Source organism: Rhagoletis pomonella, unplaced genomic scaffold (assembly GCF_013731165.1).
Source record: "Rhagoletis pomonella isolate Grant_MI unplaced genomic scaffold, Rhpom_1.0 Rhpom_scaffold_00002, whole genome shotgun sequence".
Lineage (NCBI taxonomy): Eukaryota > Metazoa > Arthropoda > Insecta > Diptera > Tephritidae > Rhagoletis > Rhagoletis pomonella.
The window spans coordinates 102,448,485-102,462,977 of NW_023458556.1; the positions used below are offsets into that span (position 1 = coordinate 102,448,485).

Sequence of the window (14,493 nt, forward strand, 5' to 3'; positions counted from 1 at the left end):
ATTTTTTTGCCTCCCCACAAATCGACCCGGCCTAATATATATATATATATATTTTTTTGTTTTTTTAGGCGCATTATTCATTTCGCCGTTTTTACCTTTTTGGTATTGTTCCGCCGCTAATAAAGAATTATCCGTTGAATTGTATTCAGAAGTGGTGTTGTTGTTTGTGGTTCTGGCTCCATGGTAAATCTTTATCTCACTTACATGCGCTCTCCTCGCCTTTCCGTTGTGCGTTTTGTCCAACTCGACAATCACTGGTGACACGAAGTTAATTACCCGATGAGGCCCACTATATCTGGGGCTAGCTTGGCCGCAAAATTGTCCACTGCTTTGGATAGCTGATGTTCGTTTACCAGAACTAGGTCGCCTACAGCTGGGCGCCATTGTCTTCTGATGTAGGTTGTAGTGCCGAGCCTGTGTGGTGGCTGCTCGTTGCTGATTATGCCGTACCGCTTCGAATATTTCCTTCATTTTTGTCGACTTTTCCTTTGGACTCACCACCTTCTGGCCGGTACCGAATGTTTGTTGATCAAAGAGAGCGTTTAGTAATCTCGGCTCTCTGCCTTGGACCACGTATGCCGGGCTGAAACCCGTAGGCTCACACACACTTGTATTTAATGCCAGTGTAAATTCTGGCAGCACATCGTCCCAATCACGTTGCTCCTTACCGGTGAATTGTGCTATCATTATTTTAACGTTTCGGTTTGCCCTCTCCGTCGGATTCTCTTGCGGTGTGTACGGTGCAGTTAGCTGGTGCCTTATGCCGAGCTCCTGTAGGAATTTTTTAAACCGTCCACTGGTAAACTGCGCTCCATTGTCAGTTATTAATACCTTTGGGACGCCAAACCGGGCCAAGATTCGATCCCTAAACGCTCGGATGAGGTTTTCAGTCGTCGCTTTTCCGATTGTCAAAATCTCCACCCACTTCGAGAATCGGTCGAGGAAAACTATGACCATCGTGTTGCCGTTGAACGCGGGAGGGGTCCCACAAAATCGGCACATACCGTCGCCCAAGGTTCTTCCGCAATTTGGGTGAGCATCTTACCGGCAGCTTGCTGTTGACTAGGCTTGTATATCTGACATGTATGGCATTCCCGCACATACTTTCTTATGTCTCTGAACATGCCGGGCCAGTAGTAACGCGTCATCGCCCGCGCAATTGACTTCCGGATACCCATATGCCCCGCACTTGGTATATCGTGGATTTCCCTAAGAACTCTGCTTCTTTGCGATGTCGGCACGCACAGCTTCCAGGGGGTCGCATCTTCATCGTCCATCTGTGTCGATATTCGCCTGTAAAGCCTACCTTCTTCCAACACGTAATCTGGAAACTTCTCAGGGTCTTTTCTCACCTCCGCCATTTTAGCCGTGAGCCATTTATAGTCGCTATTATCTTGCTGCAATATCATTGTGCCGAGCTGCTCGTCTTGTGGTTGTCGCGAGAGCGCGTCCGCCACCACGTTTAGTTTCCCTTTTCGGTACTGCATATCAAAAGTATACTGTTGGAGCTCCAGTGCCCACCTCGCAATTCGGCCTGATGGACTCTCTATCGCGTTCAGCCATTTCAACGCCAGATGGTCGGTGACTACCGTAAAGGTGTACCCTTCTAGGTAAGGCCTCATCTTTCTTATTGCCCAAACTATAGCCAGGCATTAATTCTCAGGCGGTGTCAGCTCTTTGATGGCCGCGATCTTGTCTGGGTCCGTGTGAATACCCTTCTCGCTGACGACGTGCCCTAGATACTTAAGACTTTTCTTAAAGAACTCGCACTTTTCTGGGTTTATCTTGAGGTTGGCTCGCCTTGAGACGCTGGAACACTTCCGCGAGATGCCGTACATGCTCTTCCAGTGTGGTGCTCGTAACGATTATATCGTCTAAATACGCGAACGCGTACGGCTCTAGCTCTGGTCCGATGACGCGATCGAGTGCTCTCTGGAAGGTCGCTGGAGCCGAGTGCAGACTAAACGGTATTACCTTCCACTAGAAAGTCCGCGTCCGGGTACTGTGAATGCGGTGTATTGCTGCTGATGAAGCGGGTGCTTCTTAACCGCTCCAAGATATGTTGGATGCCGAGTATTGAACTAACGATAGTCGACGCAGAGCCTCCATTTTCCGTTTTTCTTCCTTGCCATAACTATAGCAGCCCTATGTGGGCTATTCGATGGTTCACTGCAGCCCTTTTCTCTGAGTTCATCAATCTCCTTGTTAATGATTTCCTGCATCTTTGGGTTCTTGGGAAAATACCGCTGTTAAATCGGTCAATCATCTTTCATCACTATCTTGTGCGTCGCAATATTGGATACTCCCGACATCTCCTCGAACACCTGTAATTCACGCTTAAGAAACTCACTCACCGGGGAATTTATTGCGTTGTCCACTGATGGGGCTGTTAGTTCGGCTTCAGAAGGTCTTCGTGCTCTTCTTCGACCATATTTGTACACGTGACTGCTCCTTGCCCTAAATCGTCCGCTTGCAACGTTAATAATTGCTCTCCACACCTTAACTCCAAGTTAGCCTACGCCAGGAAGTCCGTTCCTATCACTATTCTGTTGGGCAGCCCTGGTCAGACTAGCAGCTCACTCTGGTGCACTTGGTCACCTAACTTTACCTCTGCATATACCGCATCGACTATTACTCTTGCTCTGCCATCGTCCATCACCACTCGCGTCCTTAAAAGGGCTTCATAACTATAACATTTTCAGTTTAGATGAAACCTTTTTTCAAATTAAGCGAATCCTTTTTCAAATTAAATGAAACCTTTTTCATGTTAAGCGAAACCTTTTTCAAATTAAATTAAACCTTTTTCAGATTCAGTGAAACTTTATTCAAATTAAATGAGACCTTTTTCAGATTCAATGAAACTTTATTCAAATTAAATGAAACTTTTTTCAAATTAAATGAAACTTTATTCAAATGAAATGAAACTTCTCTTTTGGATTACTTTGAATTAGCTGTTACGTGTTGCTCTCTCTTACGGTCAAGGCATGTTGAATACAGTGTTGCCGTTTCGGTCCAATTGGACCAAAATTGGTAGTTTCATTTCTTAAAGTAAGGCTTTGGTAGGTTGATTGGTTTGTTGTGATTTTCGAGGGGTTTTGGTAACTAGGCAAATCATATAATTTATTCATTTTATAAAACTTCAAATATCTCTGTTTTCGGGAGTACATGTAAAGGATGATGTGAAAAGGAAAAGAGAAATGGGACATGTCAAAATTCTTCTTGAACCGAAGTTGAATGTTGCCGTGATTAGACCGTGCTCTAATCCATAGAGTTTGTTTAAGTTAAAAGAAAATAATAAGACAATTGTTATGCAAATGCCAAATTTTACATTTCGCTTAAGCGAGTGAGTGAAAAGGGAGAGTATTTGTACTTTATTTACCTCTTCTCCCTTAAGAAAATAATAGTTGACAGCTTTGAATTCGTGTAGCAACAGTAATAATATTCTCCCAGTTAAACATCATAATCGGCGTTATCGACTCCCTGATATAGTATGGCGTCGATAACGTCGATAACGATGTGTAACTGGAAGTTAAGGCTCTGTTACGTACGTGTTTTTACGTAGAAATCAAAAACCAACAGACTTCTACGTATGTAATGCTGTGCGTTGGGTAACAGCTTACACGCGAAGCTCATTTAACAGATTCCTTATGTGACAACTCTCAAGCAATGCCAAGTATGCATAACAGAGCCTTTAGTGTTAGCCAGACATGGTGCAAACGGCTCTTAATAGGTTAAGTTGAATTCCTGTTACTTAATTTAAAAATGTTTAATACTTAATTTGAATAAAGTTTCATTTAATTTGAAAAAAGTTTCATTTGGTTTGAATAAAGTTTCATTGAATCTGAAAAAAGTTTCATTTAATTTGAATGAAGTTTCATTGAATCTGAAAAAGGTTTAATTAATAATCCGCGTCCGGGTACGGTGAATGCGGTGTATTGTTTGCTATTCTTCTCTAAGGGGACTTGCCAATATCCATTCTTTAGGTATAGGCTGCTGATGAAGCGGGCGCTTCTTAATCGATCCAAGATATGTTGGATGCGCGGCAACGTATAGGCATCTGGCACGGACCGAGCATTGAGCTGACGATAGTCGACGCAGAGTCTCCATTTGCCGTTTTTCTTCCTTGCCAGAACTATGGGAGCACTGTGTGGGCTATGCGACGGTTCAATGCAGCCCTTTTCTATGAGTTCATCAATCTCCTTGTTTATGATTTCCTGCATCTTTGGGTTCTTGGGGAAATACCGCTGTTTAACCGGTCTATCGTCTTTCATCACTATCTTATGCGTCGCAATATTGGTTCCTCCCGACATCTCCTCGAACTCCTGTAATTCACGTTTAAGGAACTCACTCACTGCAGAATTTATTGCGTTGTCCACTAATGGGGCTGTTGGTTCGGTCCTGGCGGCTGCAGCGGGGTCCTCGTGCTCTTCTTCGATCATAATCGTACACGTGACTGCTCCTTGCCGTAAATCGTCCGTTTGCAACGTTAATGATTGCTCTCCACACCTTAACTCCAAGTTAGCCTTCGCCAGGTAGTCCGTTCCTATCACTACTCTTTCGGCGAGCCCTGGTAAGACTAGCAGCTCACTCTGGTGCACTTGGTCACCTAACTTTACCTCTGCATATACCGCATCGACTATTATTCTCGCTCTGCCATCGCCCATCACCACTCGTTTTCTTACGTGTCTAAACCTGTCCTCCTTCAGCCTTCTCGCCATTGTCTCGCTTACAAAGCTCCTTGTAGCCCCTGTGTCGATTGCAGCCGTTGCCTCTTCCCCATCCACGGTCACGGCGGCCAAGATTCGGCCATGCGTCTGTTTAAATACGTTTACTGGGCTCGAGGTTGTGTTGTTGGAGACCCCACCCCTCGATACAGATAGGGCCTCATGCCGTTTCCCTGCGGATTACGGCAGCAATCACGCGTGCGTATGCCGCATCGACCACATCTCCAGCAAAATTCGATCTGCGCTCTGCGGCACCCATGAGCGAAGTGCCCACTCACACCGCACCGTCTACATGCTGTCCGGGGGTCCACGTATCCTTCTAATGGTTTCGGTGAGGCACCTAACATCCCTGATTGCTGTGGGGCTTCTCTCCTCGCTGATTCTTCATCTCTCTCCTCAGCGCGCAAGTAGTGGTAGCGTTCCGCATGATGCTCGGGTATAAATGATCTCGCCGTTGGTCTCAGTTGTTCTCTCCCGGGGGCGATGTTCTCGAAGTCTTCAGCCAGACTTACCAACCCTTCGAACTCGCTTCGCTTACCGTACCACTGATACTCTCTGCGGGAATTTCGGTATATGCGGCTCAACTTTTGTTCGGCGGTGTAGTCAGCATGTCGCATGAGCCCTTTTAGCGCCAGCACGTAGTCTTTGAATCTCTCGCCGGGTCGTTTGACGCGCTGCCTAATCTCATCGTCCAAGTGCTCGAAATACCGAGAGCTTAGGAAAAACTTTAGAAAGTCCTTCTTGAAGGAGTCCCATTCCTGCCAGTGCCGGTTATTGTTCCGGAACCACACCAAGGCCTTGTCTTTCAGCAACTCAGGTAGCGCTCGTGGGATCGAGTTGCGATCGATTTCGTAGCCGTCCGCTAGTTCTTCGGTCCATAGTGGTAGCACATGATAGTGGCGGAGGTACTACGTACACCGGTGGCGGTCTATCTTCACGGAGCCTGGTCGCTCCATGTGTGTTTTCGTCCTCACTTGCAATACCTGGAGGTGGCGGTACAATGTTACCTGGTAGTTGTAGTTCGCTGGTCCCCTTGTGTGTTGCCGGGTTCATCAAAGTGGTCGGCCGTGCATGCCGAAGGGCCAATTCCGTGAAGCGATCATTGAGTCCTGCGTTGTCACTCTCTGTCTGGATAAAGGTCGAGAGACGCTTACGAAGCTCGTCCACTGTTCCAGAACTCTCGAGGCCGAACTCAGTGGCGTAGGCTAGTAGTTCCTCTCGGTTGAGGTAGTACACCCACGTTACTTTCACCATTGCTGCAAATTTTCTCCTTCGTTCTCTCGTTCTCTTCTTGCTGATATTCTCCTCGCTCTCTTGTTGTTTTTCTCGTTGACTTCTCTCTTATTTATCATTAATTTCTCGTTGACTTCTCAAAGTTCCTGCTCGGGCGCCATTTGTGACGAACTTTTGTAGTGCCGGGGTAAGCTAAGTCCGTCCAGGGTTCCTGAAATTGGAATTTCTACTTCTCTCCTTCAAAATGATAAATCTTAAATTTCAATCCATTTACTCTTTATTATTAAATTGTTAATTAAGAATTCCTATCAAGAACGCTTAAAGGCAGTGGGAGTGAATATCCCTCCACTAACCTTACCCGTCGGCGGGAGTGGTAACCTCCGCCGAATATAAGACTAAAAGCAAATGAGGTGGAAACTCCCAGGTGCGCTTCGTTTGCCGGTAGTGTGTGCCCACCGACTAGTATACCTGCCTACTAGCGACTGCCTCCCTTTACAAAATATCTCCTCGCTTTTATACTCTTCTGCGCGCAGGCAGACTGTTATTCTACAATAACAATGCTTAACTACAAATGTTAAGAAATTAACAAACTTCAAATAGCAACAATTGAATACTGAATATAGTGTTGTACAATTCAACAAGTATATAAGTATATGTAAGTTCAATACAATTCAATTTATATAAGTAAATGTGATACTATTCAATTTAAACAATTCAATTTATTTATTTATTATAATTAACTCAATATAATACTTCGTAAAAATAAATAATGTTGTGGGGACTCCAAAGCCCCTGGATTTGGGTCCTCACAGCGTGAACCCAGGCGCTGCGGAGTGGAAGCGCGCACTGCTTACCACTACACCACAGCGGCCGATCATAGAATTTTTACACCGTAAAATCCCCGTAGAAGAACCCCATAAGCGTAGTGGCTCTGTTCAATGCCACAACTGCCTGGAATTTGGTCACACATGTCGCTACTGCACCTTACCTGGTGTCTGTGTTATCTGTGGGGATTTACACACTTCTACAGAATGTGTGAAACCAAAAATGGACCCAAAATCCAAAAGTGCAGTAACTGCGGTGGAAATCACACTGCTAACTATAGAGGTTATCCAGTTTATATCTCAATGAAAGAGAAAACAATTCCCAAAAATATTCCTATTAGGCATAACCCCATACCAGAACCCGCTAAGCCAGTGTCTGCGCCAATGACTTTACTTCATATGCACAAATGCTCAAAAATACTCCTCCGACGCAACCTTTTTTTGGTCAGAATAGTAGTAACCTAGAAGCTCCTATAAACAACTTTATGAAAGTTATGCAGGAGCAAATGATGGCAATGCAGAGCATGGTACAAGATTTGATTAAAAATCAAAATCTATTACTTCAAGCCATTTTAGCTAAACCATGAATAATCTCAAAATTTGTTTTTGAAATGCGAACGGGCTAACCCGGCATAATAACGAACTCGAAATTTTCCTAGAGCGCTTTCAAATAGACGTTTTGCTTATACATATCTGAAACCCTCCTTACGCAATTTAATAACTTTCAAATTAATGGGTACAAATTCTGTAATACTAAGGATCCACAAGGGACTATTCCTTAAGTTTGGCAGTAAGTTTATTGTAGCAGATTATAATGCCAAACATACATTCTGGGGGTCTAGATTGATTACACCAAAGGGTTGTGTTTAAGCGACTTATGCATTTCCCGCGACTTATGCATTTGAGCGGCTTATGCAACAGCGAACACTTACAAGCATTTATATTGCATTTCCCGCATAAACCAAGTGCAGCGAACACACACACGCACTTGTATTGCACTCCGCCCAAAACCAAGTGCAGCGAACAAACACACGCACTTGTGTTTAAAAGTAATTCGCTCGTTCTTAATTGGGTATGCATTTTTTATGCAATTCTCAAATATCTCTTCGCTGAACTTAGTGAAGTGATAAGTCGCTGGCATTTTCAGCCATGGTTAACGCTAAACCAGCTTGGCTATCACTCGGCGCTTTAAGCATAGCTCCCACTCCACTCCCGGAGTAATTTTTGGCACGGTAGTAAGCTACGGCTTACAAACCACACTGGGGCTCTGCATGAATGCATCTCTGAATAAATCGCAGCTCATTGCACAGCAGCCTACGGCAGCTAGAGCATGGCTTCTCCAATGGAGTCCCCCAATTGACTCATCAGCCTGCCCGCATATCTCACAATCTCTCGCTCGCATAGCAGGCATATGGAGTGCGTGGTTGCCTTGATGTGCACCTATAACCATACGGGCTCATTGAGCTCGATACATAAACACTCCCTTTTGGCAGCAGCAAACATCTCTCGTACGCGATAAGAGAAAGTAGAGTAACTACTTTGGTGGAGTAATAGCAAGTACGTTAAGAATTTACTCTCTCAACGCCAAGTAATGTATTTATGCGGAAAAAGAATAACAAGGTGTTGTGAGTAGAGTACAATGCAAATAGTACTTATTGAACGAAATGCGGCAAATACACTTGCGTTGGCCTTTAATATGTATGTATTTAATTGTGGCATTAAACGCAACACTGTGCATCTCGATGCCCAGCATCGATGAGCGTAACCTTCGTCAGAAGACTTGCAACTTCACCTCTGGTATGAGCAAGCTTTGGTCAACCGTGTGGCCGCTGTCCAACCCGGCGAAGCGTGACGACAGAGTCGAAATCTCTTTCGGCGACCACGCCTTGGCGGATCCGGAGTGATGATTGAGCATTTTTAGCCGACAATTCTCACTACATCCATCGGCGGACAAAGGCAAAGGTCGAGTGACTAGAAGGCTGCACAAACTGCCAATACCCCGTGCGCCTCTTGTTTTCACCAGTGGTGAAGTTCAGGTAGCCATCGGGAAGGCGAAAGCCTCCAAAGCCATAGGTCCCGACGGAATGTGCATGCTGATGCTGAAAAAATTGGGTCCTGCGGGAGTAGATTAGCGAAGAAGCTATAGGCCCTCTTACAGCCGCAATATACAAACCACCTGACCCATGCGAGGCATCAGCATGGGTTCCGTAAATTGCACAGCACAACAACAGCACTTAACGCCATAAACACCCACATAACTCGTGGCCTTAACCGAAAGCGCCCCTGTAAGAGAACGGTCCTAGTAGCGTTGGACCTGTCAAAGGCGTTTGACGCCGTCAGCCACTCCACGCTACTAGAAGACATAGAGGCCTCCTCTCTCCCACAGAGGCTCAAACGGTGGTCGGAGAATTATTTGAGTGGTCGACACTCGTCGGTAATGTTTAGATCGAGCAAACTCAGAAAAATAAAACAGGGGGTTCCACAGGGTGGTATCCTTTCCCCGCTACTGTTTAATTTTTACATTCCAAAGCTCCCTCAACCCCCAGAGGGAGTCTCGATTGTCTCTGACGCCAAAGATTGCTCGATCATGGCGTCTGGGAATGGAATTGATGACCTGTGTTCGAAGGTAGCCGGGTATCTCTCCGAGTTTTCTCGCTTCTTCACTGCAAGGAGCCTAACCCTCTCCCCTACAAAATTCTCTGCGACCGTGTTCACCACCTGACGAAGGAGGTCAGGCTACCGCTGGAAACTCACGTTGATGATACACCAATTCCGACGGTGAATAACTCCAAAATACTCGGAGTCACCTTCGGCAGTCTTCTCTCTTTTTCTGCGCACGCAACCGCTATTGTCAACAAATTACAGAGCCGCACCAAGGTCCTCAAGACGCTAGCCGGCAGTACTTGGGGCAAAGACAAAGAAACGTTGCTGGCAACATACAATGCAATAGGCAGCCCGGTTTTAACTTACGTAGCACCAGTGTGGTCGCCGGGGACTAGTAGGACGCAGTGGATGAAGCTGCAGACTACACAAAACACCACACTACGGACAGCGACTGGATGCCTTCTGATGTCACCAGAACACCACCTGCACGACGAGGCGAAAATGCTCTGCAAGCAGTTTGTCGTTGGGAGCCATACACGTGGTCACCCAAATATACTACTGTTTGCAGAAGAGCCCTCGCCCAGGCACGTCAATAGGCATCTCTACGAACTGGCGGACGAAGTCCAGAGGTTCATTAAACAACCTCTGGACCCGTCAGCTTATCGACAGGCCCCGACCGGCATTCACAGGGAGTCAGTCTCGAGCTGTGTAGACTCCAGACCTATGAATGCCGTTCTAGGCGCACAACCACCGGACATTGACGAGACGAAGCTTCATGGGCCTCAGGAGACTAGAGCCACAATAGCCCAACTTCGCTCTGGCTACTGCAGCAGGTTAACCTCATACCAGAGCAGATTAGACGCAGATGTGCCAAATGAGTGTCCGGCATGCGGAGAGACACCCCATGACTCGAAACATCTCTTCGTATGCCCGGAAAACCCGACAACCCTAACGCCTTTGTTCTTGTGGACCGACCCTATTGAGACTACACGCTTCTTAGGGCTTCCGTTAGTGGAGCTTGACGACAACGACTGAGACATTAACCGATATGGGCGGGGTTGTTTTAGCCGCTACAACAACAACAACAACAACAACAACAACGTTGAAGGACAAGCCGACACGAGTTGGGCTTAGTTGCCGCTACAACAACAACATGCCGTATAATTCAAAGGAATCATAGTTTTACCCCGGGCCCATTGGCTGTGGTGCGCATCCAATTTGCAGATTAAATAAAAATAGCATCTCTTCTTCAAAAAGCTACAAGGAACACTTAAGTAGAGATTGGTTAAAAATGTATTCAAAAACTTTCAGCGTTGGGGCAATCCCGTAGTAAATACATTAAAGTAAATAATGGACCACAATTTACAATTCAAAACGTGATTTACAATTTAGCGCACGCCTCCATGCTAATATGTAATTAGAATGCATAACTAAATAAAAGATTTTCTAACCTTAAAGGCGTTTTTGATCCATCTGAAAATTGTAGATCAATATCTAGCAATCCTTCCTGATATTGCGCAGTTAATTTATTTGTGACCGAAGTTTCTGCTGTATAACCGTTGTCAATACCACTGTCTGGGGAAATAGTTAATTGTAGTCCTGAGATCACACGCACAATTAACTTTTTTAAGCTGACTTTGTCACTACCAACGCGAATTTCCTTTGTCCCTATCACGCGTCCTGTTATAGGGGATAGAACCTATAAGGGAAGTGTGGATTAGTTTTTAAATAACGAATGACAATAGCGATGAGGTGTTATACCTGTATATCGGTTCGTCCCATTGATTTTCCTTGCAGAATTCTTCCTTTCAATGTAGCAATTTTCGGATCGGATACACGTAGGAGCGGTTGAACCAAATCCGTAACACGCAGACCAGTGCGGCGTGAGATAAAATAACTTATGCGTCCAGAGTTCTACAAGATCAAAATAATTACCTTAAAAACCGTAAGTAACCGCTTTTCACAAAACTCACTTGATCAATAGCTAAAAATCGGGCATATACTTCCACAGGGCTTTGTTGATACCGGGCCTTACAAACAACTTTATCTGCTATCCCTACTTCACTTTTATAGTGACTCCATCCGTTGGATCTTTTTTTACGACGTTGGCTTTGTTTACCTGACCTACGAATATATGAAATTTTGTTAAATTTATCTATGAAACAATCAATATGTACAAAAATCCGGAAAGGTTAGCGAATAACAGTGTCCAACAAAACATATCCGGCCGATAAATAAGTACGCTTTATCTAAAGAGTGTGTCAGACGTGGCAATGGCATATGTTTCGAAAAGGCTGTCAAATTGAGAAATTTCAGAAAGCAGTTGCATGAGCGGTCACACTTTGTATGCAAAGTGTCCTTCGAAAGAGATTTTTTATTTCTGAACGGCGGATTGCAGGGAAAATTTTCTTTTTTTGGCTGTTCACACAGATGAATTTCTGGCAATCTTTCTCGATACTAAAATACAGACGTGAGCTGCTTTGGCGGTTGTTCGATATTTCCATTCGTTATAAAAACACAATTTTCAGTTTGAAGCTTAATTTATTATTCGTAACTAACAATTAAATTCGGAAAAATAATTAGTTAAAATCACTTCTATTAGTTCATTCAAAATTATGCGTTATATTTCTCACAAACTCGCGATCAGTGTCACACGGCAACACTCGATTAGTTTGACATCACTTGCATCAAAAACAAAAATTGCTAGAGCAGTACGAGCAATTTGAAATATGTTTTCGAAATCGAAATCAATCAATTGCAGTCACACCTTGCAGCTTTTATTTCTGAAATTGATTTCCGAAATGTGACAGAAAGGTGTTTCTGGCTGTTCACACATCGAAATAAAATTTCTTTCACAATTTGACAGCGAATTGCGGAGAAAAGTTGGAAATATTGCCACGTCTGACACGCTCTTTAGTAAAAAAAGCTTTTAAGATACTAAAGAAATAATCAGCGCAGCAGAAAACACAGATTTGATATTACAAATTTTAGCGAATTATATTAAATATTTTTCGACTACGAAAGTTATGGGAAACGGCTATTTGTTTACACGTGTATATGTATGTAATTCTATCTTCTAAAAGGCAAAACTAAGGCACGCCTTATACCAATAAATACTGTCTTTTTGGCTGCAAAAACATGTAAAGAATTTACAAACTTCCTTACTAGTAAATATAAAAGGAAAAAAAGCGCAATATGTTTTGTCTGACACTTTACAATGCATATATGACCAATATGAAATTTTTAAGCAAACACTTTTGGAAAATGCTCTTAGAACTTCAAAAAAAATGACGATATATTTTTAACATTTAAACCATGATCAAAATAGGGAAATATAGAAAGGCTGAGAGACACTTTTATCATTTCTGACGTTTGCAAACAATATATGTTGTGATCCCATATGAGTCCGAACATACCATTTTTTACCGGAATTTACCAGATTTTACTGGAAGTCGATCCCGTGCTCGGTTCTCTGGCAACTGATTGGACAAATAAGGGAGTAAATATGGTCAGGTCTTTGTCAGAAGTTACCAGTTTTAGTATGAAGATTTTTTGCTGGTAAATGGGTCAGACGATTAGCAGCAGTGTGTTTGAAAAGAAAAGTGCACGTTGCTAATGCATGTTATAAAATATTTAATTATTTTTGGTTACTTACATGTGTGAGCTGAGTGTGTTTATTTAAGAAATAAGCAAAATTTTGCAAGCGAAATTTGGAGGTTATGTTGAAGTTGTCAGAAGTTACCATTTTTTACTAGAAACTGGTCCCGGTAATTTGAGTGTTACTCTCTCGCTCTGAACGATTTTTAATTTTTTTAGTTTTACTAGATTTACTCCGAGAAATACGGAATCAAACCTAGCACTTTAAAATTTAATCACAAACTGACACCACCCATATACCCATTTCAATCTCAAACAACAAAAAATTTTAACAATTTAATTTTTTTCAAACATTTTTATTGAGCTTGAGGCCGTTTTTAATGAAAAACTTATTGTCGAAAAGCAACAACAATTTGAAAAATGGTAGAAGTGATAGCTCTTTCGGAAATCACCATATTTCCTCATCAGACTTTTTTCAGTAGGATTCGAACCGACGATCCCACTGACTCAGCCAGTTGCCTACGCACTGTGCTAAGTTCGCCTTGTGAATTAATGTTGCTTTTTTCCCACTTTTTCATTTGTTAGGCCAACACAGTCAAGCGCAGGTATTCCGCTGTAATTCACACTTGATCATGTGGTTGTTGGTTTTGTTGGTTTTTGTTAATAATTCTATTTTTAGCATGTTTTAACTTTTAGGTGTGCTCGTCCTTAAGTTATAAGGCCATAAAATAACAAAAACAAGTTTAATTTTTTTAATTTTCAATTTTATACGATTTTTAAATGCAGTCAAAATTAAAAAAAAGTCACGGCCGACGAATTGAGAGAACGGTCTACCTTACTGTTTTTATCATAATATTTTAAAGGTAGTTTCACTTAAATTTTTTTTGACAGAAACTGTGTTTGACAGCAGACACCTAATATTTCCACTATTGTGAAATAGATATTGGGGATTTTAATTTCTTATTATTTTATTTAAAAAAAAAAGTTGAAATTTTCTGCAAATATCGTCGTTTAAAGTACAAAACCGCGTCTCAACAAAATGCAAAAACCGCGCATGTGAGGTTGCATAAATTACACTGATTTACAGCAAAAATGTTCGATGGATGCCACTATCCAATTTCTACGTAGAATTGCTCGGTGATTCCGAAAATCGAGTTAATTTTTTTTTTTTTAATGGATACGTTTTCGAGATAATTGTAATTTACCGTTACTCAGCTTAAAACAAAAAGTGGTTCCACTTAATCACGTATATCTTACGAACCAATTTAACAATCTTAAAAACAGGAACGTCAAATCAAAGGTGTAACGAACCCGGTTTATCCGGTCTATAGCTGGGCTGTGGCTCAGTCGGATGTTGGGTTCCCTTATCCAAACGTTAAAATAAATACGCCAATGATTCTTATAGTGACGCTTCTTTATTTCGCTATTTAGTTGGCAGCGTTTGCACGTCACACCAATATAACGTATTTCCTTGGCGGCGTTTCCACGTCACACCATATAAGTACTACTTG

General features: G+C 42.9%; 1 protein-coding gene across 4 annotated transcripts in view; it reads right to left on the reverse strand.

The window, feature by feature from the left end:
• Nucleotides 1–14,493, reverse strand: part of LOC118734272 (transmembrane protein 132C) — a 614,903-nt gene that overhangs the window by 211,356 nt on the left and 389,054 nt on the right. For all 4 annotated transcript variants that reach the window (XM_036463985.1, XM_036463984.1, XM_036463987.1 and 1 more), the window contains 3 exons: nt 11,359–11,509; nt 11,147–11,299; nt 10,837–11,084 (listed from right to left, as the gene is read on the reverse strand). In XM_036463985.1, coding sequence (XP_036319878.1) covers nt 10,837–11,084; nt 11,147–11,299; nt 11,359–11,509 — 552 coding nt within the window. The remainder of the gene's footprint in view (nt 1–10,836; nt 11,085–11,146; nt 11,300–11,358; nt 11,510–14,493) is intronic.